Source organism: Solea solea, chromosome 19 (assembly GCF_958295425.1).
Source record: "Solea solea chromosome 19, fSolSol10.1, whole genome shotgun sequence".
Classification (NCBI taxonomy): Eukaryota; Metazoa; Chordata; class Actinopteri; order Pleuronectiformes; family Soleidae; genus Solea; species Solea solea.
Genome location: NC_081152.1, coordinates 20,939,109 through 20,963,557, shown reverse-complemented (window position 1 = coordinate 20,963,557; position 24,449 = coordinate 20,939,109). Strand labels below are relative to the sequence as shown.

At 37.4% G+C, this 24,449-nt stretch overlaps 3 protein-coding genes across 6 annotated transcripts in view; all 3 read left to right on the top strand.

Annotated features, from left to right (window-relative positions):
* The first annotated feature begins 3,494 nt into the window (after nt 1–3,494).
* Nucleotides 3,495–5,891, top strand: LOC131446417 (uncharacterized). The gene is made up of 4 exons (XM_058617626.1): nt 3,495–3,910; nt 4,262–4,459; nt 4,546–4,671; nt 5,690–5,891. Exons 1-4 carry the CDS (start codon nt 3,599–3,601, stop codon nt 5,756–5,758), a joined length of 705 nt encoding a protein of 234 aa, XP_058473609.1. The 5' UTR covers nt 3,495–3,598; the 3' UTR covers nt 5,759–5,891.
* A 2,123-nt stretch (nt 5,892–8,014) lies between these two features.
* Nucleotides 8,015–20,069, top strand: pip5k1ba (phosphatidylinositol-4-phosphate 5-kinase, type I, beta a). 3 transcript variants are annotated; one of them, XM_058617820.1, is made up of 14 exons: nt 8,015–8,102; nt 11,935–11,987; nt 12,090–12,161; nt 12,913–13,043; nt 13,144–13,261; nt 13,720–13,872; nt 14,616–14,912; nt 16,563–16,750; nt 16,864–16,944; nt 17,502–17,713; nt 17,798–17,947; nt 18,028–18,118; nt 18,765–18,861; nt 19,498–20,069. In XM_058617820.1, the coding sequence occupies exons 3-14, from the start codon at nt 12,093–12,095 to the stop codon at nt 19,498–19,500; spliced, it is 1,590 nt and encodes a 529-aa protein (XP_058473803.1). In that variant the 5' UTR covers nt 8,015–8,102; nt 11,935–11,987; nt 12,090–12,092; the 3' UTR covers nt 19,501–20,069. The 3 variants fall into 3 exon arrangements, with proteins under 3 accessions (XP_058473803.1, XP_058473804.1, XP_058473802.1); XM_058617821.1 differs by lacking the exon at nt 8,015–8,102 and having other exon boundaries at nt 11,811–11,987; nt 17,502–17,550; nt 17,629–17,713; nt 19,498–20,068; XM_058617819.1 differs by lacking the exon at nt 8,015–8,102 and having other exon boundaries at nt 11,811–11,987.
* Nucleotides 20,070–21,735: 1,666 nt separating this feature from the next.
* The window catches only part of tjp2a (tight junction protein 2a (zona occludens 2)), a 28,648-nt gene continuing 25,934 nt past the window's right edge, over nt 21,736–24,449 (top strand). For both annotated transcript variants that reach the window (XM_058617811.1, XM_058617810.1), the window contains exon 1: nt 21,736–21,918. The gene's annotated coding sequence lies outside the window, so the exon portion shown is untranslated. The remainder of the gene's footprint in view (nt 21,919–24,449) is intronic.

Sequence of the window (24,449 nt, the reverse complement as noted above, 5' to 3'; positions counted from 1 at the left end):
ACAGTGCAACCACACTTTGCACAAAAACACACAAAAGAGCCTTTAACAGTTAAAACTGAGTCTCATGTTTCTTTAAGTGGCTAAAAACAGTCTTTTTAGTCGTAACCTGGTGATTTTTGACCTTTAACTCAACTCGTTAATTACCAGGAAACACTTTTCATCGCCCTCATGCACCAACAGGTACAAACCCGTTGATATAAATGTCATCAGACAGATGTGAATATGAAATATCCACAGTTTTCCACATGTGGATTAAAAACATGTGATTGTGGAAAAACACTCGCAGATTATTTCCATCGCAGCAGAATCAGCGCGTGTGACATGGAGAGTCAGGAATTCCAGCGGCCGTCTCGTTTGACGGCCTCTAACCAGTCGAGCGTGGTTTGTGGGGGGGGGCAAAGGTCAGAGGTCAGAGAGAGGCTGATTGAACAGCTGGAGGGGGCGGAGTCACATGTGCTCATTATGTCCGATGAGCCTCTGTGGATCAAACACGGAAAAACTGAAACCACAGCAAACAGGATCGAGGCCGGGTGTTATTGAAGTGCGATTCCTGTTCAGTCAGGGGTTCCAAACTTGGGGCTCGCGGGCCAAATCCGACCCTCCAAATATCTCCAGATGGCCCACCACTTCATATCAAGTAATAAAGGAAAATGAAAAATATTAACTATATATCAACACAGACACCTTTATTTTGAAATTCTGCAAAATATCTATCATCACAAATTTTTCCAAAAATTAGCTTTTTTCCAAAAAAGTTGGACTTTTTTGTATAATCATGTGTCAGCCAGTGAGTGCCTCTAAATGTTCCTCTGTCCTCGGTAATATGTTAGGACTATTTCACAATAAAGGCTTGTTAGGGAAAATAAATGAAGACAAACAACAAAAAGGGCTCTTACTTACAAAAAAGACACTAAAATACAAAGTGACTCAGAAAAAAATAAATCTAAACTGCTAAGTGTCATGTCAGGTCGTTAAAGCTGGAATATGTGACCTATTTTTGCTGTTTTGGATCGATAATCCCATAATAACCTTTAAGCACAGTTTCTTTTTTCTTTTTTCTTCCTTTAGTAAAACATGTGCAATATCTTTTAAACTGTACTAATCTTTTAAAACTAGTACAGCTTAAAGTATACATATCAAATATTAATTATATTTAAAACAAACAGCTGTTTTTGGGAAGATGACATTTTTTGCTGCTAGGAACAAATGTGTCAGGTTTTTGTGAGAGGCAACAATTATAAATCTGGTAAATTTGAGATAGATTCAGTCAACACAGGCAAAATGACATGACAATAAAAAACAGAATGGCACAAAATGTCCCTAAGTGACTCCTAAATCTCTTAAATGTGTCTTAAAATGACAAATTAAGACTTACTGTGTGTCTCTGTCCTCGTTCTCCTGCTTTGACCCAGAGTCTCTCTGCAGTTTTCTCCTGAATCGTGAACAGCAGGAGGAAGACGTGGGCTCTGTGTCTCACTGTGTCTCACTGTGTCTCACTGAGTCTCTGTGTCTTTATAAATCAGGCTTTATGAGTTGACATACAGTGTGAGTGACGTGACTCGACTCCAACACACTTTCAGAGAACAGTTTGTTGGTCTGTGGCTCGGAGACACAAAGACGCTCGTTCATCAGCACGAGACCAGACTGAGTGTAGGAAGTGGTTCAGTCCAATTCCTTCACTTATTCACAGTTCAGTCCAACAATAAGCTTCACTAAATGTGTAAAAAAAAAGTGACTAAAAACTAAAACTGAGTGTCCAGATTTTTACTGGCTGATCCTTTCAGCTCAATAATCCCTTCTGGAAAGGACAACCAGAAGAAGTACAGCGGGAACAACTCCAGTGTCTTCATGAAGATTTATTTCACACACACACAGTAAGGTTGTCGTACAGGTTCTGATGATTAGTAGTTAGACACATATGAAGGTTAACATACTGTATAACAAAAGAACTTTGCTAGCGATGCTTTGATGACAACAGTGCTTTGATTAGAACGGTGCATGTTTCAAACACACAGACTGGAGGTTATCTTAAACAATATCTGTCACATATAACAATAAACAAAGTGATAGTTTTTACTGCTGGAAAGTTCTACAAATAAGCTTAATTAAATGTGTAAAAAAGTGACTAAATACTAAAACTGAGAACTGAAAAATCTTGACAATATGTCATTTTTATTGAATATTACTTTCTCTGCTGTGTTCCATTTGTAGTTGAAACTCGAAATTTCCGATATAAGTTGGATTTCCAACCTCAGAGAAACCTCGCCAGCCCCAATGTAGGCTTCCAAGATGGCCACCACTGCACAAACACTTCTACTTTTACCTTGTTTACTTATTTGTTTCGCAGTAAATCAGTCGTGTAACAAAATGCAACATAGTATGGTTACATTTTGTATCCGTCGACATGTTGCTACGATGTTTGTGTACACAAAAAAAACACAACCTGAAGAGAATCCCATGGTACACTGGCTGACAAGCGCTAAAAGCAGCTAGCCCGGGATATGATTGCGTCCATGTGTTTTTGTTCCTAAAGCTTAAACCGGCACAAAAAACTTCCAAAACCTGCTTTAACCAATGTAAACATGTTATATTATATTTGTATTAAATTTATAAAAGTAAATTCACTTTTTAAATCAAATCTAAAGCAGGATCTCATCTGTTTTCTTCATAGTTGGTTAAAATTTTGCACCTGTGTCAGAGTTTTAATGAACTGTAATTTTCTTTAAATGATTTATTTATTTACTTGTTTGTAAAAAAGTAGAATTGCAGTAAACAGATTGTAATAAAAAGCGTGAATAAACATTTCCAGTGTCAAGAAATGAGTGAATAAATGACTGTAACTCCACAAACTGCCAGCAGATGTCTCTACTGGTTTGTTTTTATTTAAATGTTTAATGAAAGTTCAGCAAAGTGTTGATGTTGTTAATCTGCTGCTTTTATTTTTATTTATTTTTTTGCATTTTATTTGCATTTTTAACGACAGAAATGTTTATGTTCTTAAATCATGTATATATTATATATATATATGCATATACATATACATATATTCTGCTTCTTTAGTCAGATTCTTCTTGACAGACCACATTTAATTATTTTAATAATCAAAATAAAGCTTTTTATTGCTGTTTATGTGCCAGTAAATGGTTAAAACTCTTATTTTAAGCACATCATCAGCTCTTTGATGATTGAAAATAAATACATAAATAATCTCTGGTTTTTTAAATTTCTATTTTTATTGATTTTTTTATTGACGTCATCCGGCTCAGCACTCTGGTTGACCTCATTTTTAAAAATGTGCTGAGTCACATTAACGAGAAAAACATTTCCATTGAATCCCAGCGGTGAACAGAAAAGATTGAAGGACAGAACGTTCAGATCCCTGCTCACGCTTCCTTGTTTATACTCTGAGGACACTCCCACCTCCTCCTCCTCCTCCTCCTCCTCCTCCTTCTCCTCCTCCTCTTCTTCTTCTCCTTCCTCCGTCTGAGCTCAGATCATCTGAGCTTCATCAGGCAGATGTTGGTTCTTCTCTGTCACAGCCTGGAGACAGGGAAACATCTCACACGTCTGTATCTGGATCTTAAAGATCTTCTGGACCATGATGGTGGAGCAGCAGGTGCAGCAGGTGCAGCAGGTGCTGGTGTTTGTCCTGCTGCTGATGATGATGGGAATCTGTCCGTGCTCATCATCAGGTGAAGGTTCGTCCTCGTCCCGGGAGGCAGGTGATGTCCCGCTGTCCCAGCTGAGGATGCTCTCGCTGGGCCTGGCTCACCTGCTGCGGAGCGTGGAGGAGAACTCCAGGCATCTGGAGCTTCAGGGGGAGCAGGCTGCAGCAGAGCTCGACAGTGCCACCAAGAGTCTGGACAACGTCCTGAAGCAGAGACTACAGACGGGACGGACTCACAGACAGGTGAGACATGACATCTTCAGAGACAAGAAGATCAGGACTTCACTTGAAGACCTCATTTAAACAATTAATTAAATATCTATAAAAACATTATTTCTGCTATTTTACCTTAAATTCTGCTTGAAATGAACTTATTTTTGAAGCTACTGTAGAGTATGAACTGAATCTGTTGTGTTTTTAAATGTTCTTGTGGACTTCATGTTGTCATATTCGGAACTGCTGACTCAGCGTTGGACGCTATAGTTGCAAACGATGACTCAGCATTCCAAATGAAGACAGAAACCAGGAACACTATAGTGAGAAACGCTGACTCAGCATTATCTGAATGTGATCTGGAGACGTCCTGTGTGTTAGGCGAGGAAGGACCTGCAGATGCTGAGCGCCCGCGGGGACAGACTGTGGAGGACGGTCAAAGAGCTGCAGAGCGGCCTAGACGACGTGGACACGGAGCAGAGGAACCTGCAGCACCGGACCAACCGTGTCCTCCAGGCGCTGAAGACCCTGACGCAAGAGCCGAGGTCACGGGGTCAACTGGACTTTAGCTCCATGAAGGTGAGGAATCAGAGAGAAGGTCACAGAAGGTCTCACAGGAGACAGAATATCAGCTCTATGTGTCTTCATTTGTCTTCATGTCGCAGGTCATCGTGGACAAACAGGCGCGGCGACTCGCCGGTCTGTCCTCGCAGCTTTCAGCCCGGGACAGACTGATGGACAGACGCCAGCTGCGAATCGAACATCTGGAGAAACACGTCCACGACCTCGGGGTGAGACGTTAGACGTGAGACATCTGCTCTGTGACCGTGGATGTGTTTGTGTTTAAACTGAAAAAACACTTCATCTCCTGAGGTCACATGACCTTCTGTTAAAGGTGCAGTGTGTGAGAGTTAGTGACATCTAGTGGTGAGACTGCATATTGCAACAAACAGAGGACGCCTTCACTCATCACTGCGCCTCCTACTGGTTATTCCACAGAACTTACTCCTCAAATTAGCTTAAGACTCAAACAGTAAATGTGCTTTTTTTTAATCATATTTTAGAACATTTGCGATAAATGTGCGATAAATTTAGATTGAAACCAGAAATAACTGTTGGCTCCGCCCTCAGGCACAAAGTTGACTGAAAGAGCAGTGGCCATAACCCTGGAAACAGCCGTCGTAACAGGAAGTAGCTGCACTTTCACACATGCGTGGAAAAAAATCGTGTTTCGTGTAGCCACGCCTCCTTTACCAAATGGACCAGGGAACTACGGTGGTCCTCACAAGCCAGAAAAAAGTTAGTTAAACTCTTTCACAACGCTCTCCTTCCTTTTCATTGGTTTTCGTATCAGATTTGCAAACACAGAGCCGTCTTTGTTTACGTATTACGCTACAGTTTTTAAACGGGAAAAGTCGGACTTGTTTGTCCATTCGGGCTTCCGTAGAAACGTGGTGGAGCAAAATGGCGGGTTCCGTAAACAAAGACCCTCCTATAATGTACATATTAAAGGCAATTTTTAATATACTTATGCGTAGTATATTTATTTTCTGCACAATAAACCCATCTTAATGTCACACACTGGACCTTTAAGTGCCTCACTTCAAAAAATGCTGAACTATGCCTTTAAAATCAGCTGCAAATGTAAAGAAAAATGTGCAGTATTAGTTAGTAAAATGAAGTTGAATAGAGCAGAAAATGAATAATAGTGTGACATAAACATGCAGAACTTTCACACACACGTCTTATATTCTTTTATAAAGTTACATAATGAGATGTTATTTGTGAATGTTGTGTGTTTGTGTGCAGACGTCTGACAGAGTCACAGCAGCAGCAGAAACAGCAGTGAGGTCACATCCTGACTCTGACTGTGTTTGACCGTCACAGCTGCATCAACATGGAAAATTCAACAATAATAATAATAATAACTTAAATGTGTTTTAGACGAGCGTCATGTGACAATGTCTACAAAGTGTGTTGTAGATAAAGAGTTCAAAATTAAACATTCTTTCTTAAAACTGAGTTGTGTGTAGTTTGTAGTTTTGTACTTTTTGTCTTTTTAATAGTGTTTCTTGTCATCAGCACAGTAAACAATGAAATTCTTACTTTGCTGTCCACTCAAAAATACCAGCAATAAAGTATACAAAAAGAAATAGCATTAAAAAATAGTATATAAATATACATTTAAACAAAATAATAAATATTAAACAAAAATAATGTGCATAAAAATATATGTAAATATATGCATATATTCAAAAGAGAAATGTAAACTGTACATTATTGGAAACTGTGATGTGTAAATGTGATAATTAGTGCAAAGATGCTCAAGCAAGAGATTTAAAGTGACAGTGATGTAAACAGAGGACTTTAAGGAAAGTGTCTTTAGTGTCGTCCGTTCAGCTGTTGACTATTCTGATGGCAGTGTTATAGAAAGAGTCTCAGAAATGACAGCATGACTGAGGTCGCTCTCACAGACTAATGTGGCAAAGGTTTGTGTTTTTCTGAGCTGATATCTGATGACCTCAAACAGTCTGATTATCTGTCTGTATGTATGTCTGTCTGTCTGTCTGTCTGTCTGTCCAAAAACAAACCTCCAGCAACTTGAACTGTGGCCCAGTGAGAGGACGAAAGACGACAAACGTGGACAGAAAAACAAAGAAGAAGAAAGAGAAACAGGAGAAAATAATAATAATACAAATAATACGTGGAATAATGAGGAAGTAAAAGAACAAAGAGAGGGAAGAAAAGTGAAAAATATGAAGTTGCAGAGAGGAAACAGGAACATCATTAACACACGGTGGAGTCAGTGGAGCATGAGAGGGGAGAGTGCCCCCTACAGGACAGAGGCAAACTGGTTACCTGCAAATCTGAGAATCCATAAGATGTTTTTTAATTAGTATTATTTGTATAATTATATATTATATTACATACATATATATAAAAACAATCATGGTAGAGTCATGGTAATATACTGCATATCAAAATTACTTAAATTTTCAGTTAAATACAGTATTTATACATGTAAATACTAGTAATTCATGTTTAATATTCTGACTCTCATGGTTACTGTGATCTCTAACGATATTTTCTTTGGAAACCTTTCTTATTTTCGTTGGAAACATAATTGTGTAGTGTGTAATTGTGTAACTATGTTACGCAGAATTAGTGCTATTACGTGAGTTCTGTTACCTAATTTCCTGTCAAAATTCCTGTGACCCTTCCCTTCTCACTAAGTGTTATTTTACCATTAATATCATGGTTTTGGAAATTTAGTATAATATTCCTATGAATAAACTGACAAATGGTTCATCCCACAGATTGTAAACTTGGGGTGTTTTCAATTTGGTTAAAAAATAGTTATTCTTTATAATTTATTCTTTTAAGTCTGAAAAAAAAGTCCACAAAGTGGTGAAAATAAAGCAAAAATTAAGAAAGGGAAAAATAAAAATAAATGTATAACATTTATTTATTGACCCCTAGTGCTCACACGGCACAGATCAGTGCCACAGGTGCACTCTGGGTAAATTGACTATTACATATATATTATAACACACAACTCCTTGTGTGTTTGTCACATCTTCAGGCGTTTCATCTTCTTATGTGTTTGTTGAGTCAAAGTTAGGATTCATTGTATATCACATATGTTTTTTAAAAAATAGTACGAGTAGTGATAATTGTGCAAAAAAGTAACAAAATAAACACAAACATGTCCATAAAAAGCTTTGAACTGTGACGTATTTCCACATTTCACAAATTCAATATGATTCTAAAAGATTTTGAGTACTTTTTTTTGCTCAGGTGTGTTTATATAGTTTTTAATCAGATTGTCTATAGGCTGTGCTGAAAAAAAAGATTTATAAGACTATATATTGCACATTCTTATAGCCTCTGTATATACGTTTTAATAGAGTTATGCAAAATGCTCTGAGTTCTCAGGGTTAGCTTCAGACGGCATGTTCTGCAGAAACCGCTGATCCTTCAATGTTTCCCATCACTGACTATAACTCAGCGTGACTCACGCTGTAATAATGTAACAGGTAGGCGGAGTGAGTGAGAGAGGGAGAGAGAGAGAGAGAGGAAGTGGTGATGATGTTCCACAGTCACAGCTGCAGTCACTCACTCACTCAGTTTATTTGTCACTCACACACAAACACGGTCACATCGTCGGCGTATCGTCGGATCCACGGTTAACCTCCACCTGTTTGTCGCCAGGTCTGTTCAGGTAAGAGGGCAGCGGCCTGTCGTGTCTTCTCGTGTCGCTCTTTCGAGTCAACTTTGTCACTGAGGGAGAAGCCAACTGTTAACGTTAGTTTCCCTCGAAATTTAACGCAAATTTGTCTCAAAGTTTAGAAAAATAAGATTTTTTTTTAAAAAAGCACATTTACTGTTTCTGTTTCTGATGAACTTTTACTCCTCATAAGTGAATATGAGGAGATAGTTCTCTGAAATAATAAGTAGGTGGCCGAAACAGGAGAAGGATAACGTAAATAAACGTAGCCGCACATTTGCACGATTATTGTCGTAATATTTGCGTCTAAGTGGGGGAATGTTGCAGATGTCATCGTCCCGTTTGCAGAGTGAATCAAACTGGGAAGTGAGTTAAGTGCTGTACAAATAAAATTGGATTGGAAAATAGACAAGAAACATTCAACATTTGACAATAAACAACTGCAATGAAATTTGAAAAATGCTTCAGTCACACAATCTATAATCACTAAACCTTATTTTCTGTTTCCTCCTTTCCTTCTTGTTTTTCTGTGCATTTTTAGTTGTATTCACACGTAATGTCAGGCTGATAAAAACCCACCCAGCGTCTTGCAGGTGTTTTGTGGGTGACATAGTGTTTGAACGCAGCCTCCGGGCTCAGACGATGAGCCGGTGATTGTATCACAGGAGGAAATGGCTCCACTTCCCTTTCACTTCACTCACAGAGACTGAATAAATAAAGTGTCGACGGCCGTGAGCTGAAGAGCTCCTCGTCTTTTTTACATACATGCAAAAACAGCGGCAGTGGAGCGTGAGACGTGAGGGTGAGCAGCTTTATTCAGTCAAGCCTGATCTCACTGCTTAAATGGTTTTAGAGATGAGTTTATTTAAGTTTGTGGTTGAAAACAGTGTAATACTATAAATATTCATTTATGCTTCTCATGGGATACGTTCAAGTTAGTAATCAGGAAGAAATTTAGAATAATGTAATGTCATATTAATGTAATAATATCAATGAAACGAGTCCACAGCAAGATATTTAATGTGATATTGTGATAGTCACTGTCACTAGGATTTCACAATGATTTACATAATCAGTACTTTACAGGCTTTAACTTGCAAAATGAACTTATGTACTCATGAAGTAGTTTTACAATAAAACAACTACATGAGTGGCTATTACAGGAAAACTACTCTAACGCGATATTTGTTTGTGTAATTTTACAGTTGAATAAAGTATTTATACAGAAAAATAGTACGCGATTACCTTAAAATACTGCATATATTCAGGAAAATACTAATAAATCACATCAAAACAACATCACAGGAAAATATTACTTATTCACATGATTAGTTTTAAAATACCAGTAAAACTAGTAAAATACAGTAAAATGCTAATAATTAAAACATTATACTGTATTATACAATTAGTAAAATAGAGTAATTATAAAGTAAATAAAAAACCACAGTTTTTACTGCTAAAATACTGCTAAATCTGTATGACATAAAATTACAGTAAAAAGGTATCATTTTACAGTATTTTACAATAAACTACTGTGAATGTAAAGTGTTTAATTTACAATAGTAAGTAAGTGTTTAAATTGACAATATTATACACATATACCCTTAATATTTACAGTGTGTTTTCCTCCACTGCCTTACATAATCTGGTGGATTTTACATAATCTGTCAAGTGGAATTTAAATGACATGTTACTGTTACCACACTCACTGTGTTACATCACTCACTGTGTTATTTTTTTAAATACATAAACCAGAGGAAAAAAACCTGAACTACAATTAACCCCATTCACATCAGGCTTTAGATGAACTGAACATTGACGTTTCTTCATGTTTTCTCTTGAGGCCTCTGCTTCAAACCTGTAAACAGCTTTCTCACCATAATCCTCCCTGAAGACATTTCTCATTTTGTCATGTTGTCGCCCACAAAAACCACATCCTGATGAAGCTCAGCCGAATATAAACAATCATCAGGTTTGATCTGTGTTTGAAGAAACTGTTAAGGGGATTTTACCTTTAGCAGATAGAGACGACAGGGGAAGACAGAGCAGAGAGGTGAAGAGAGAAGAAAATGGCTGATAAATTTGGTAATGTTTGAAAGAATTCAAGGAATTTCTATCTGACTTTTATTCGTCCAACTGTTCACATGACAGGCTTCAAACTTGATAGATGACTTAGTTAAGGCATCAGTGTGTGCAGTAGCAACTTTAGCGTTGTTTGGATATGAGATACAAGAGATATCGGTAGAAATCTAACAGCTTTATCGCAAAAAGAGCCACTACTGCCGCCTTAAATAATTAAACAGTCACTGCAAGAGTTCAAACCAAAGTTAGCAAGATATATAAAGCGAAGTTGGCATTAGCTTAATTAATTTAGGTGTTACCAATTTCAATTGGGTTTTTTCAGGTTTTTTGTCAGCCAGTTTGTTTTTTCAGTCCATGAAATTGTATTGATGCGTTCCATTTTTGTTGTTGAGTGGGCGTTCCTTCAACAGGCTAGCTAAAAAGCTAAAAGTTAGACACAAATTTAACTGTATTTGTTCAAATCAAAGTTAGCAAGTTATATGAAGAGAACTTAAGTTTGCATTAGCTCAATTAATTTAGGTGTTACCAATTTAAATTGGGGAGGTGTTTCCTGTTAAATTTGTCAGCCATTTTGTTATTTACAGTGCATGAAGTGTTAGCGTGTTCACCCAATCACAAACCCTGACATAGGATTCCAAGATGGCTGCTGCTTGTGTCAAATAGTAAAAACAGTCTTTTCTACTTTTTTCCATTAATATCACTTCTGTCTTGTTTGGGTCACAGTAAATCAGTCGTACACGTGGTATTGTTAAACTTTTATCCGTAGACGTGTTGCTACGCTGTTTGTGTGAGCAGAATAGCACATAATAGAGTAGAGTGTTGTTGTTGTTATTGACCGGTATTGCTAACAATTGCTAACAATGTTTAGTCAAAAATATGTTTGTTCCAAGCATAAATGTATAGCACTGTGATAAAGTCAGTTGTTTTTTTCTAAAGTTATAAAGTTCTATTTTCCTTTGTTTGTTTGTTTATGGCTGTTAAGTTCTTCAATCTTTAAGTGGAATTCTGTGATTTAGAGTTGGTTTTATTGTAGAAACAATCTTCCAATGCGTTAAACTCCTGCAACATGTGTATAAACATGTCTATAATCAAACTGCTGTAATGATAATAATTACACATGTTTAATGCAATGTTTAAATATTTTTAATTTTTTATATTTCTTTAGGAAGAAATGTATTAGTGTATTTTCTGGGTGTATTCTATGAAAATATATTGATAGATAATATTATATATTATATATATTAACATCTTTGGTCACAAATTTAGAAAATATGAACTATATTTACAGTATAAACTCTTTAGGGGATTATACATGAGATGTTTCACTTATATGAATAATACAATACTGAATTAATATCAGACTGATTTCTATAGTTAAATAAATGAAACTAAAGTGGTAATAATGTGGGGAAAAAAAGTAAGATTATCTTTTCATTTATGTCCAGTCACCACTTCACAGGAGTTAGTGTTGTTGAGTCTCGTTGTTGTGTTCAGTTATAAAACACGAGGCTTTTCATATGTAATGTTTTTTCTAATCCGTCTTAATGACGAACAAAGGTTGTTTTGTTGAGAGAATCTGAGGTTAAAGACTCGCACAGACGCTGCTCGACCCTCAGTCGCTCTGTGTACAGTAAGGTAAAGCGTGGATTTGAATGTGACTCTCAGAAAAATCTGTCACAGCTTTGCATTGACACGAATGCAAATGTAAGCGCGGCACGTAAACTTCTCTGTGCCTCACCTACAGGAGCAGCCAATCAGCAACATGAACTCTCAGTAAAAGAAAAAGGTCCATTCAAGGTAAATCACTTCATCTGCATGGCTGTTTATCTTTGAGAGGAAAAAAGGAAGTCACATTTTCTGCAGAACTTCCCTTTAATCAGTGTCTCCATCCATGTGCAGACGATGTCCACATCCACAGCAACCAGTGCCGGAGGAACCAAAACCGCCAAAGCGTCAAAGGATCATAAAAAGGTGAGCGGACGTCAAATTTAATTCATTTCACAGAGGAAGAAAAAAAAAGAACAAAATGTTTAAATGTTACATATGTATTTAAATTTTTACTGGTAATCTGAGATTTAAAAAAGCCACGAGACTTTGAAAAAATATAAATAATGGTATAAGTCAAGTTCATACACTTTACGGGAACAAGGTTTTTTTTGGGTCCAAGTTGATGTTTTCCCAGATTGTTTCTGATATAACGCTAAAATAAAATAAATTAAATAAAAAAATATATATTTTATGGGGGCTATGATGCCATTTTGCCATTTTTTTACATGTTATGCACATTCAAGCCCCAAAAATGCAGTACTTTGTGGTCAATATAAAAAACAATAATAATAGGCAAAGTAAACACAACGTGGCAGTGTTTCATGACACAAATACATTGTGACAAGAGCAAATTTGTGCATAAGGTAGCAACTAATTCACAGCCATATTGGTTATACAACCCCGTATATAATTTTGAGTTGGTTGGCCAATTATTTTCCAAGAGATAATCAAAACACATACATCTTGATAATCCTGAAATCTTGAATGAATTCTACAAATTTCTTTGGGGACCCAAAAAAGTCTTCCACGACCCATCCGTGTGTCCCCGAGCCAGTGTTTCAGAAACACTGCAACAGGGGCATTCACACCACACAGTAATCACAACACAACATTACAGAAATAACACATTTAAATGAATGTATAACAGATTATTGTGTCCTGTGTGTCGTGTCAGCCCACATCCACCGTCCTGAAAGGAGCGATCCAGCTGGGCATCAGCTACACTGTGGGAAACCTCAGCTCCAAACCGGACAGAGATGTCCTGATGCAGGACTTCTCTGTGGTGGAGAGCGTCTTCCTTCCCAGGTACAAACATACAGCTGCTGTATCTTTGCACTTCACAGTGAGCTGAGTCGCCGCTGAACACAGATTTTTCTTCTTCTTCTTCTGTTGCTGGTTCTAACAGTGAAGGCAGCAACCTGACTCCAGCACATCACTTCCCAGACTTCCGGCTGAAGACGTACGCCCCGCTGGCCTTCCGCTACTTCAGAGAGCTGTTTGGCATCAAACCTGATGACTACCTGGTGAGACGGGGGGGAAAACCGTCAAATTCATATCATTGTTCTGCTGAGATGTTTGTGAACCTCAGCAGGGTCTACAACAGACATGGGCATTTTATGGCCCGCGGGCCACGTAGACAATATATTCACTGCACTACACCACAGTAGTATAGTGTAATAGTATTCATTATATAGTGTAGTCATTTGATAATTTCAATAGAGTTGGTTAGTAATTGTGTTTATTGTGTGTTTAGATAAAGTGATACAATTTAATTAAAATGAATTAAAATTTGAATTGAAAATAATTGCCCAACCCTGGTCTACATCAAACCAAACTGCACCAAACTGCTGTGTCAGACATAGAATTTAAGGGCAATCTCACAAAATTGTCACCATTCTGGAGACTCTAATATCATCAGTAATGTCAACACAAAGTAAGGGAACATTTGTAAAACTGACAGTACGATCCGTGTGAATTCCAGTACTCCATCTGTAACGAGCCACTGATCGAGCTGTCGAACCCCGGTGCCAGCAGTTCCTGGTTCTACCTCACCAGTGACGATGAGTTCATCATTAAGACAGTGCAGCATAAGGAGGCGGAGTTTCTGCAGAAGCTGTTGCCTGGTTACTACATGGTGAGCCATGCCCACAAAAACACAAACTCTACCTGCGTCTGAATTTTGAGTTTTGTTCATATGCTGCTAAATTGTTTACTCACTACATCCTGGTCTCTGCTGACTGTTCACATTTATTAATTATATATTCATACATCATCTGCAAAAAATTATTAAAAAAAACAGTTTTTAGAAATGTATTTACATATTTGTGCATCATTTAAATACTTCAGATACAAATAAAATATTACATTTTTTAAAATGTAGATTGTAGAAAATTGTTGGGAAGATATATTTGTGTATCATCTGCATATTTGCAAATTTAGATAAACACATAAAGAAAACTGTTGATCTTTGACAGATCATCTGCATAGAGTATATAGAAAATGTTGACCATAGACAGTTGTTAGGAATATATTTACATATTTACACACAATATTTTTTATTGTAGATAATTGTTAGCAAGGTATATATATATGTATATATATATGTATATATTTCTGTATAATCTGCATACTTGAAATTGGAAAAAAATTTCCATAGCACTCCAAGTGGTTAAAACCTCACATAGCAAACTTTAACTGACACACCGTCTTCCTATCAACTTCAAACATAAACCCTTAGATTTAATAGCAAAAAGTATTTTTTGTGGACGTAAACACGCCCAAAAAAATGTTAATAACCCCAAAAATTCAAAGTCATAAATTAAGCTTAGCTTTAATATTTAAGTGACTTCACTTGACTTTGTCTTTTTTTAATCGTAGAATCTGAATCAGAATCCGCGGACACTGCTGCCTAAGTTCTACGGTCTGTACTGCATCCAGAGCGGCGGCGCCACCGTCCGTGTGGTGGTGATGAACAATGTGCTGCCGCGCGCCATGAGGATGCACTACAAGTACGACCTGAAGGGCTCCTCGTACAAGCGCCGCGCCTCGCGCAAGGAGCGCCTCAAGTTCTCGCCCACGTTCAAAGACCTAGACTTCCAGGAGATGCATGAGGGCCTGTTCTTCGACGCCGACACGTACAACGCCCTGATGAAGACTCTGCAGAGGGACTGTCGGGTGCGTTACCATCAAATCTTATATAAAACATGTATTTACACTGTGATGTTGGCATCAAACATGTTTATAGGAGACTAAAACTAGCAGCTGGTTAGCTTGGACAGCACAGAAATGGCATTCAGGCAACACCTGAAAAAGGTCTTTAAGGTCATCTTTTCCAGCCAGAGCATTCTTCTTGAATTTTGAAACAGAAGTTTGTTAAACAAACAGAAAAGACTGATATTCTTTCTCGTATGTGAAAGCCACTGAAGTTCCCTGACCCAGAAATTGGACCTTCTTCTTTCGGCTTCTTCTCCCTTTAGGGTTCGCGGATCACCTGCCTCTACCTTGTCCTCTCACCTTTAGCCGATAAATCAATCAAAATTTGTGCAAAGCATCTTTTCTTTGGTTTTCCAGGCATAGTTTTCATGTTAGCTGCTTTCAGACCTGCATTTTCCCTCGTCAAATTCAAATTTCCGCAAAGAAATGGAACCTTTTGTGGAACTACCAAGTCACATTTCTGGAATCTATGATCATTTCCAACAAGCCAGTTGCCAAATGTCCGTTTCAAGAAGTTTGTCATGAGTGCTTAATGAAATTGACAAATTTATGAATTGTCCACCACTTTATCGTACATGTGAGTGTTTGCGGGAGATCTGAAATTAATCCCAGCTGACATACTGTAGGGTCACACCCTGGAGAGGTCACCAGTGTTTTTGGACCTGGTAGAAGCCGGGGAAAACCCACGCACACATGCAAACACCACTGTGAACCGACAATCTTCTTGCTGTGAGGCAACAGTGCTAGCCACGTGCTCCACCGTGTGGCCAATTTCCTGAACTAAGTAACCTGTTTATTTAGAACTTCTCCGGCTAGTTATCAAGTCAGGATTCCAGATAATGTGAGCTGCTGTGCGAACACGGCAATAAAAGTTGAGGATAATTTCCGAGACATTTTTCACAGTTATTGTCTTTATCTATTGATTATCGGTTGGTTCAAAATCTTAATAATAATGGGAACTCTAAACTGAATCCCACTTCTCTACAATTACACAACCACACCAAGCTCCTTTGTCCAGGTCTGAGCTTTAATAAAGACCTTGTTAGCGTCCGCCTGTTATTTCATCAGTCTGAAAAAACAGAGAACCTCTTGATGAAGGGATTAAAGCACCTGACTGGTGCATTAATCCCAGCAGCTAGACCACAGCAGACCTCAGTAAGGATGTTAGGTAACACGGTGCAAAGGAACGGAGTCTCTGTGTTTACACTTGTACAGTCAATGAGATGCAGAAACACAGTTACTTCATAATGTCAGATGGTTTAAAGGTTCACAGTTTCAGGATTAGTCCACTTCACTGGGACCTGGTTTTCTGTTGTTAAAGAAAAGTTTATGTTTAAATGTTTTGTTTAATTAATTTCTGAATATGGCTGGATTAGAGTAATCCCTCAAACCTCACATGGAGATTAGACATCAAGGTAAGAACCAGGTCCCAGGTACTTTGGGGCAGAATCTTCAAAACCTGAAGGCTACACTTCAAATCTGCTCCTGTCACATCTAACAGTGAACATACTAATAAAGTCATGTTGCCATGACTGCAGTGAGACACCAGGAGGATTGTTTTGCTTTTATGGGTCACTGGCGTCCATCTTGTCACATCTTTCCTGTCCTCAGGTGTTGGAGAGCTTTAAGATCATGGACTACAGTCTCCTGCTGGGGATTCACGTTCTGGACCAGAAGCCTCTGAGCAGAGGAAGTCGCTGTGACAGCAGGAGAGGACAGAAAGTCCTCTACTCCACCGCACTCGAGTCCATCCAGGGCAACGTGAGGGATCCTGAACCTGTGGCTGATGATGACGACACGTGAGGAAACTTTTGCTTCTTTTCTTTGTAAAAATGTGCAGCTGGTGATTCATTTTATATGAAGAGTAGATCATGTTGGTTTATTTAAAAAAAATGTAACTGGTGTTTTTCAGATTGGGTGGAATTCCTGCCAAACACAAGGATGAAAACCTGCTGATCTTTTTAGGAATCATTGACATCCTTCAGTCCTACAGGTACACACACAGATGAATTTTTTTAAGATGTAATTTCTTGTTGGTGATAAATTAACTCTTTTCAAAATGTATTCATTTATTTCAAGTTTACCGCTTAAAGAAAAACAGAACTTTGGTTCTGTTTCAGTTCTGACAAGGTTCTGTTTTCATATCAGAAAAATCTTAAAATACACTCAAATGTTAACATTCACACAATTATTAATTAAATACAGTTTATTAGTATACATATAAATATACATACATATATATAATATATACATATACATATATATAGAGTCACTTTGTTACAAAGTAATACAATATGATACAATGCTATGATATGCGATACATTGGATACAATAAAATGTGATCCAATGGGCAATATTAAAATAAACGTTATTTCTTGTCGGTGATCAATTAGGTTTTAATATTTCCACTGACTAAGATCCTCCTTCTCTCCCTCAGCTCTCTGCCCACTTCCTGGCATTTTTCAAAAATGTTTCAGTGGGTGGAATTAGCCTCAAAGGAGGGAGCGTTTAGTTGCCCTTTAATTATTGTACATATTTATATTTTTCCAGGTTCATTAAGAAGGTGGAACACTCGTGGAAAGCGCTTGTGCACGACGGGGTGAGTAACACACCTGCTGTGTGTGTGTGTGAGTGTGTGTGTACCTTTATGACTGACTCTTTATCGTGTGTTTGTCAGGACACCGTTTCCGTTCACAGGCCCAGTTTTTACGCAGATCGGTTTCTGAAGTTCATGAGCTCCACCGTGTTCAAGAAGATTCACCGTAAGTTTTCGGGGGCGTCGACTCTCTGTGACTCCTGCGTTTCCGCGTGAACATTTATCATTTTTAATTTTTTCCCCCTCTCAGCTTTAAGAGGAGCGTCTTCAAAAAGGAAGAGGAACTCTCTGTACGCAGCCAAGTCGGCGTCTCAGGAGATTCTGTCGCCGCACAGGGAGGAGGAGAAGAAGAAGGACGAGAAGGTTAAAGCTCAAAGTTTGGACAACCTGGATGGAGACTGTGAGTTTTACACATGACACTCATGAGTCTGTGTTTGTGTTTGAATGTGTGTGTGACTGATCCACTGTTTGTCCTGACAGTTTACAGTTCCTCAAAACAACCAGATCTCCTGCCCAAATCTGCTGTTTCTTTTGCGTCTAACACAAATGAGGAAGAGGAACAAGACAACAGGTCAGGTCCATGTACTGTAACTCATGTTTACACTATCTTAAATGTGTGTTGACTACTTTATTTCACTGTTAGACACACTTTTCCAACAGGAAAGTGAAGTTTGTAAACCGCTCACTCTCCCACACCAAACCCCTTAGAGAAAATCAGTGATTTTAGCTCACAGGGACACAGGAGCAGCTGGTGTACTGCTGCCCCCGTGTGGTCAGTTTGTGTCACTGAAGTAAATTCAAATGTAGGATTTGAAATGCCAAAGTGACAGAATAAGACATTTGAATTTACAGATGGAGGCAGCAGTGGACCAGCAGCTCCTGTGTGCTGTGATGTTAAAATCACTGATTTTCTCTATGGACTTTGGTGTGGGAGAGTGAGTGGTTTACAAAGTGACACAAACTTGAGTTTCCTGTCACAAAAGAAGGGTCAAACAGTGACAATCAGTGAGATTAAGCAGCAAACATCGTCTTAAGATATTGTAGACTTAAGATGATGAAGATTTTGCTTGTTGTGCTTTTATGTTAAGTGGTTAAAATCTGGGTTTTTTTCCTAATGTCTCTGCTGGGAGTCATTTTGTGCCAGTGCCTCATACAATTACATGCTTTTGTGCATTTTAATCATTTATTTTACATTCACTGTTATTTCCTTGTTGCAGTGAGGAGCGACGTGACTCCAGTTCAACCATCGCTCTGGATGATCCTCTGCCGTCCCTCAGCAGAAACCAGTCAGACACTGAACTGGACGTCTACTTGGTAAGAAATCTCTGTTTTATACAATTTACATACCCAAAATAAAATAAAATAAAATACATTTCAACATTAAAATTAAGTCTACAATTATCATGAGAATATGTTTGCCACTTTACCTTTGTGTAAAACAACTATTTCCAACAGGAAACTGAAGTTTATAAACCACTCACTCTCCCACACCAAACCCCATAGAGAAAATTAGGGATTTTAGCTCGCAGGGTTTACTGCTGCCTCGTGTGGTCACTTTGTGTCACTCAGGTTAATCTGAATAAAGGATTTCAAACTCTGAAGTCACTAAATAACATATTTGAACTTACTGATGGAAGCTGCAGTGGATCAACAGCTCTTGTGTGCTGTGATGGTAAAGTCGCTGATTTTGAGAGTGAGAGGTTTACAAAGTGACTCAAACGTCAGAAAAGATGAGTCTAACGGTAAGAAAAAGCTTCTTTGGACATCATGGACCTAGGCTGGTGTTTTGGATTTTTGTCGGGTTACACTTCAGAAACCTGAACTGTCCCTTTTGAAAACGAGGCTCCACAGTCATTCATGTGAACATAAATATCACCATGTCATAACGATTCATCCTCATCTGTAAACACTTTGTTTCCTAAAGTGGAAAAAAAACACCTTGTTTTCCAGTGAGGAGACACGAGTGCACGGCTGACCATTGACATCCCAGCTCCACATGAGGACGTCACGCGTCTCCATGGTGACAACAAAACTTGTAAAACACTAATAATCTGCCCTTTTTTGTAAACTTTGCTGCTAATTGAACAACAAAACAACAAAAGTTGAGCCTCAGCAGCTGGATCTCTGAGCACTTACACTCAGTTATTATAATATATATTAAAAAGAAACGTATTTTCCACATATTTATATAGACATTTGTTCTTAAATCTTATCATCTATGTTATCTCTGAAGTACAAAACTAAAATAATCATGATTTCAAGTGTGCACACCAATATTTAAAGGCACATAAATCAGTTTAATCTCTGCTGTTTGTGTATTTTTAATTGAAATGTTTTCATGTCTAGATGTCCTATAATAGGATTTAAACTGCTGTAATCTTTTATATTTTTTAAAATGATCTTGCTTCTTTTTAGCTTCTCCTTGACGTTTGTGTTATTTCTGTGTAGAAAATGAGTGAAAATACCTACGACTGTATTATAGCAACACTTTTTGACTTTTATCCATGAAATAAATTAATATTTAACGTCCTTACACTGTTCCTGGTGTTCTTTCTGTCGTCATTATTATTAATAATAAGTATTATATTATACATATTAGGTACAAGTACATATACAATATTAATATCTTTGATTATAATGTAATTTGTGTTACAATGTTTTAAATACATACATAGAAATACAATTTGTTACCATGAAATATCATGTTATACTACATTGAGACACTGGAGGGTACTGTTTTCGTACAATAGAAGATAAATAGAAGATTGTGTAAGTTTTATCCATATACTATAAAAAGTTGAATAAATGAAACATAAATGTGTTTAAACTACTTTTTTTTATCACAAAATCTCTTTAAATTCATATTTTTGGCTAATTTTAGGTAGTGTTCCTACATTTTGTCACATTCCTCTAAAAAACAAAAGTTTTTTATTTTTAAAAAGTTAATTGAGTCTTTTACCTGAATGAAAACATGAAATATGACGTTATTTTAAAGTATTATGTTATTTTGAAATATTGTTTAATTTAAACCTCCGCTACATACTACAATATCATGGTAATATTAGAAAATAATTGCTAATAATAATAAATTACTGTTGTTTTTGAGATTATACATGAATAGCTCATCTGCACACACACACACACTGAACTGCTTGTTGTTTGATGATTGTTTGAGATGATTGTGTGTGACTGTCTCAGTGTTGAGTCTCGTTTCACTCTGTAAACAAAGAAACCTGAGGTTTTTATGGACTTTTCTGCTTCTGTCTGAAACTGAACTGGTTTAACGAGTCACACCAGAGTTTTTTAACGCACAGCCAACGCTGGTCAACGCTAAATATTTACATTCTATACTCTATAGACTATAGGATACATGTGAGGTGAAACCATGTGGTCAGTGAGGAATTCCTTTGATTTTTTGAGGGATTTAAGTGAAATAAAAATGAATAAATGTTCAAAAAATATCAGTTCACCTTTGATCAAGTTGGTATGTAATAGTATAATATTCTATAGTATATATATCCATAATATAGTTATTCAGTTAAACACTTTATAAGATCATTGTTAAAAGTTTCTTAGAAATGTCAGTTTAGAAATATGAACTTTTTATATTTACATTATAACATATAGTTTTTTTTAATGTTATATTATATTTTTATGAGAGAACATTTTAAATTCAGATTTAGTACAATTTTAATATTACAATATATCTTTTACAGGGATTAAAATTAAAAGGGAAATTATTATTCAATATGTGGATATATATTTAAAAAATATTGTAAATAGAAATATGTTAACATTTCTTTATATATTTGTATTATCATTTTTATTGATTTTTTATCACTGAATTTCTTTAATTGTATATTTTTTCTAATTGTATTACATTAAATAAAATTTTATTTAGTAAACATTTGATATTGTCAGTTTTTTTAACTTCCTGTCATCAATAATTTATCTTTTTATTGATTTACTTATTTTTGTCGCAACATTCTGTGTTTAAACCAATAAAAAAAAGCACGGCGCGTTCCCTTTCGTTCACGTGTTCATTTACAGTAGTAAAAAGTGAGTCACGCTCCAGTTTCAGGCTGAGTCACCGCAGACTCCGCCTCCCGCCGCTAGGAGGAGTCACGAGCACTGGCCACCTGCAGCAACACCTGCAGCAGCTCATAAACCACGCCCACATACCTGCAAGAACCAGGAAACGACAGCCGAGAGTCGTCGTTCCCTTCTCGGTCGGAGCGGGACGAATCCACACAGATCCACGGAGAAAACCGTGTTTCCGTGTAAATACCGTGTTTGTTTCACATTTCCTCTGCTGCCGTGGTGACGTGAAAACAACGAAAGAGAGGAAAAAACACGCAGCGTTTTCACCTGGTGAGTGAATTAATGTCACTTCCTGTCGACATGTTTGTGTTTTTTTCTGTCTGCCATGTTAGGACTGTGTCCTTCTGTCTGTCCACACCTGCGCGAGACTGTCTTTGTCCTCACTAAACGACCACGACTGTGTTTATTCATCACTTTAACTAAACTATGTTGTTGTTTGTCGCTTTTATTTGATCGTTTTTATCGAGTTAAGACGATAAAATCGTGTCTCTCAACTACAGTTGTGTGTGTGTGTGTGTATGTGTGTGTAATGTAGGCTGTGTTTAAGTGTAAAATACCCTTAGTAAATGGATTTTAAATGTTCATTTATAGGGCTGCAACGATTAAGTATCAATTATTAATCGATCATTAAATTAATTGTTATTTTAATATCATTTTTTTAACGTTTAATTTGAATACATGAAAACAAATCTAAAGATGCTTGTGTAAGAATATTGCAATATTTTGTCTTATGATATGTTGCTTTTGAGACACCAAGTATTGTTGGGTTTTTTTGAGCATTACATTTATTTATTTATTGATGTTATGAATAAAGTTTAACATTACAAAAAAAGTCCATTGACATTTCAGTCCACTAGATGGTGCCAAGTGTTCACTTTCACCAGAGCTGTTGTGTGAGTATATCGCTTTGTGATTTAAATATTGTGACTTAAATATCGTGATAACATGGCTTTGTGATTTAAATATCATGATATTATCGTTTTGTAATTTAAATAACGTGATCATATGGTATCATCACTTAAATATCGTGATAATACGGTATCGTGACTTCAATATCGTGGAAATGTCGGATTTCTGACGCTCGGTGACATCTGCAGCGCGACCCTCCACGGCCGTAATCCCAGACATCCAAGCTGCTGCAGAATAAATCCTGTCCAGAATCTGCATGGTCTGGCAGCGAGCGCATGCAGATTATTTATTTATTTATTTATTTATTTATTTAATTTCACGTCATTTATGTCAGCTGGTGACTGGAGGATGACATGGTGTCATGAGCACAATCTGGAGTTCACATGAGTGGAAGGAGCATCTTTTTTGGTTTTAATTAATGAAACATTGTTTATTAAGTTTGTAATCTTAAATCTGTGGGGAGATTAACAGGCAGACAGATGTTGCTTGTATTTATAGATACCTGGACGTTCTCGCTCTCAGTGAATCACATCCTGTGTGTCACAGGAGTCAAATTCCAGCAGTGAAATAATCTGAGTAACAAGTCCTGCATGTTTGCACACACACACACACACACACACACACAGATCCACAGAGGTCCACCATGTTTTAATTTAAAAAAAAAAAAGGGCAATTATTACAAATTATGTAAATGTTTCATCCATAATCAGGGTTTCCCTGGATCCTTGAAATCCTTGAAAGATTGTGAAAAATATTCAGCCACTGGAAGTGCATTTAGTCCTGGAATTTGACAGAATTGGTCCTTGAAAAGTCCTTGAATTTCCCCTTTTTTTGTTTTTTTTTATATTTAGCTTGAAGATTACTTTTATTTTGTACATTTTGTCGTATTGTTGAAGTAACTTTTTGTTTTGTTAAGGGTTGCAAAGGTGCATATGATTCCGTGGGATGAAGAACTTGAGTTTGTTAAATTTTGGAAATATTAAAAAAAATATATTTTTGCAACCTCAGTTGCCTCAATTCTGACCTTTTCATTTTATTTCCCAGAATTCTGACTTTCTGTCCCCCCCCCCCCCAAATTTTGATTTTTGAAGAATTTGTTTCTCAAATTCTTTTTTGCCAAAACCTTTTTGGTGTTAGGTTATGGGTCAAACACAAATAACCTTGTATTTTTATACAAAAACTCACATAAAAGTCAAGTGAAAGTCAAAGGGAAACAAAACACAACAAACACAAAATTGTCGTATTTTTGTTGGGTTGGACATTTTTTTTTTAGAAAAACAGTGTGTGGCTGTGAAAACTCTCAGGTTTGTTCTTGTGCAGATGAAGCTGCAGGTTTGAGGCAGAAGTAGATGTTTCTGTCTGGATGTAAACGGTGAGAAGACTCAGCGAGGACGGGATTATAGAAGCTAGGGGGCGGGGAGAGCGTTCACGATCTGTCAGGGCTTAGTGCCACAATTATCCCAGTGGCTGCAGCAGCAGCAGCAGTGATGGCACAGGCTGCTTTTTCATTAGTGTAATGTCCAGAGAGAGAAGCTCCGGAATTATGTAAGAGTGACGTGCTGTCATCATCATCATCATCATCATCATCATCATCTCCACACACCGCCTGGCAGGAGCGTGGCTCTTTGTTATCATCCTCCCGCACTCAGAAAAGGACATCTGTCCGTCGGTGTTCAGGGACGTACGGTAGTAGTAGCATCATCAGCGGAGGAACCTCGATGTGGAGAAGACCTGATGATGAGGATGATGATGAGCTCCATGAAGGAGAAGAAGAAGCGGTTCCTTTGTTAGAAGATGGACGTGCAATGCCGTTCGTGGAGCTTTCTCTGCGTAAGGAGGAGGATTTTAGAGGATGAAGTTTAAGAAGTTCATCACGATCATGCAGGCGGCCA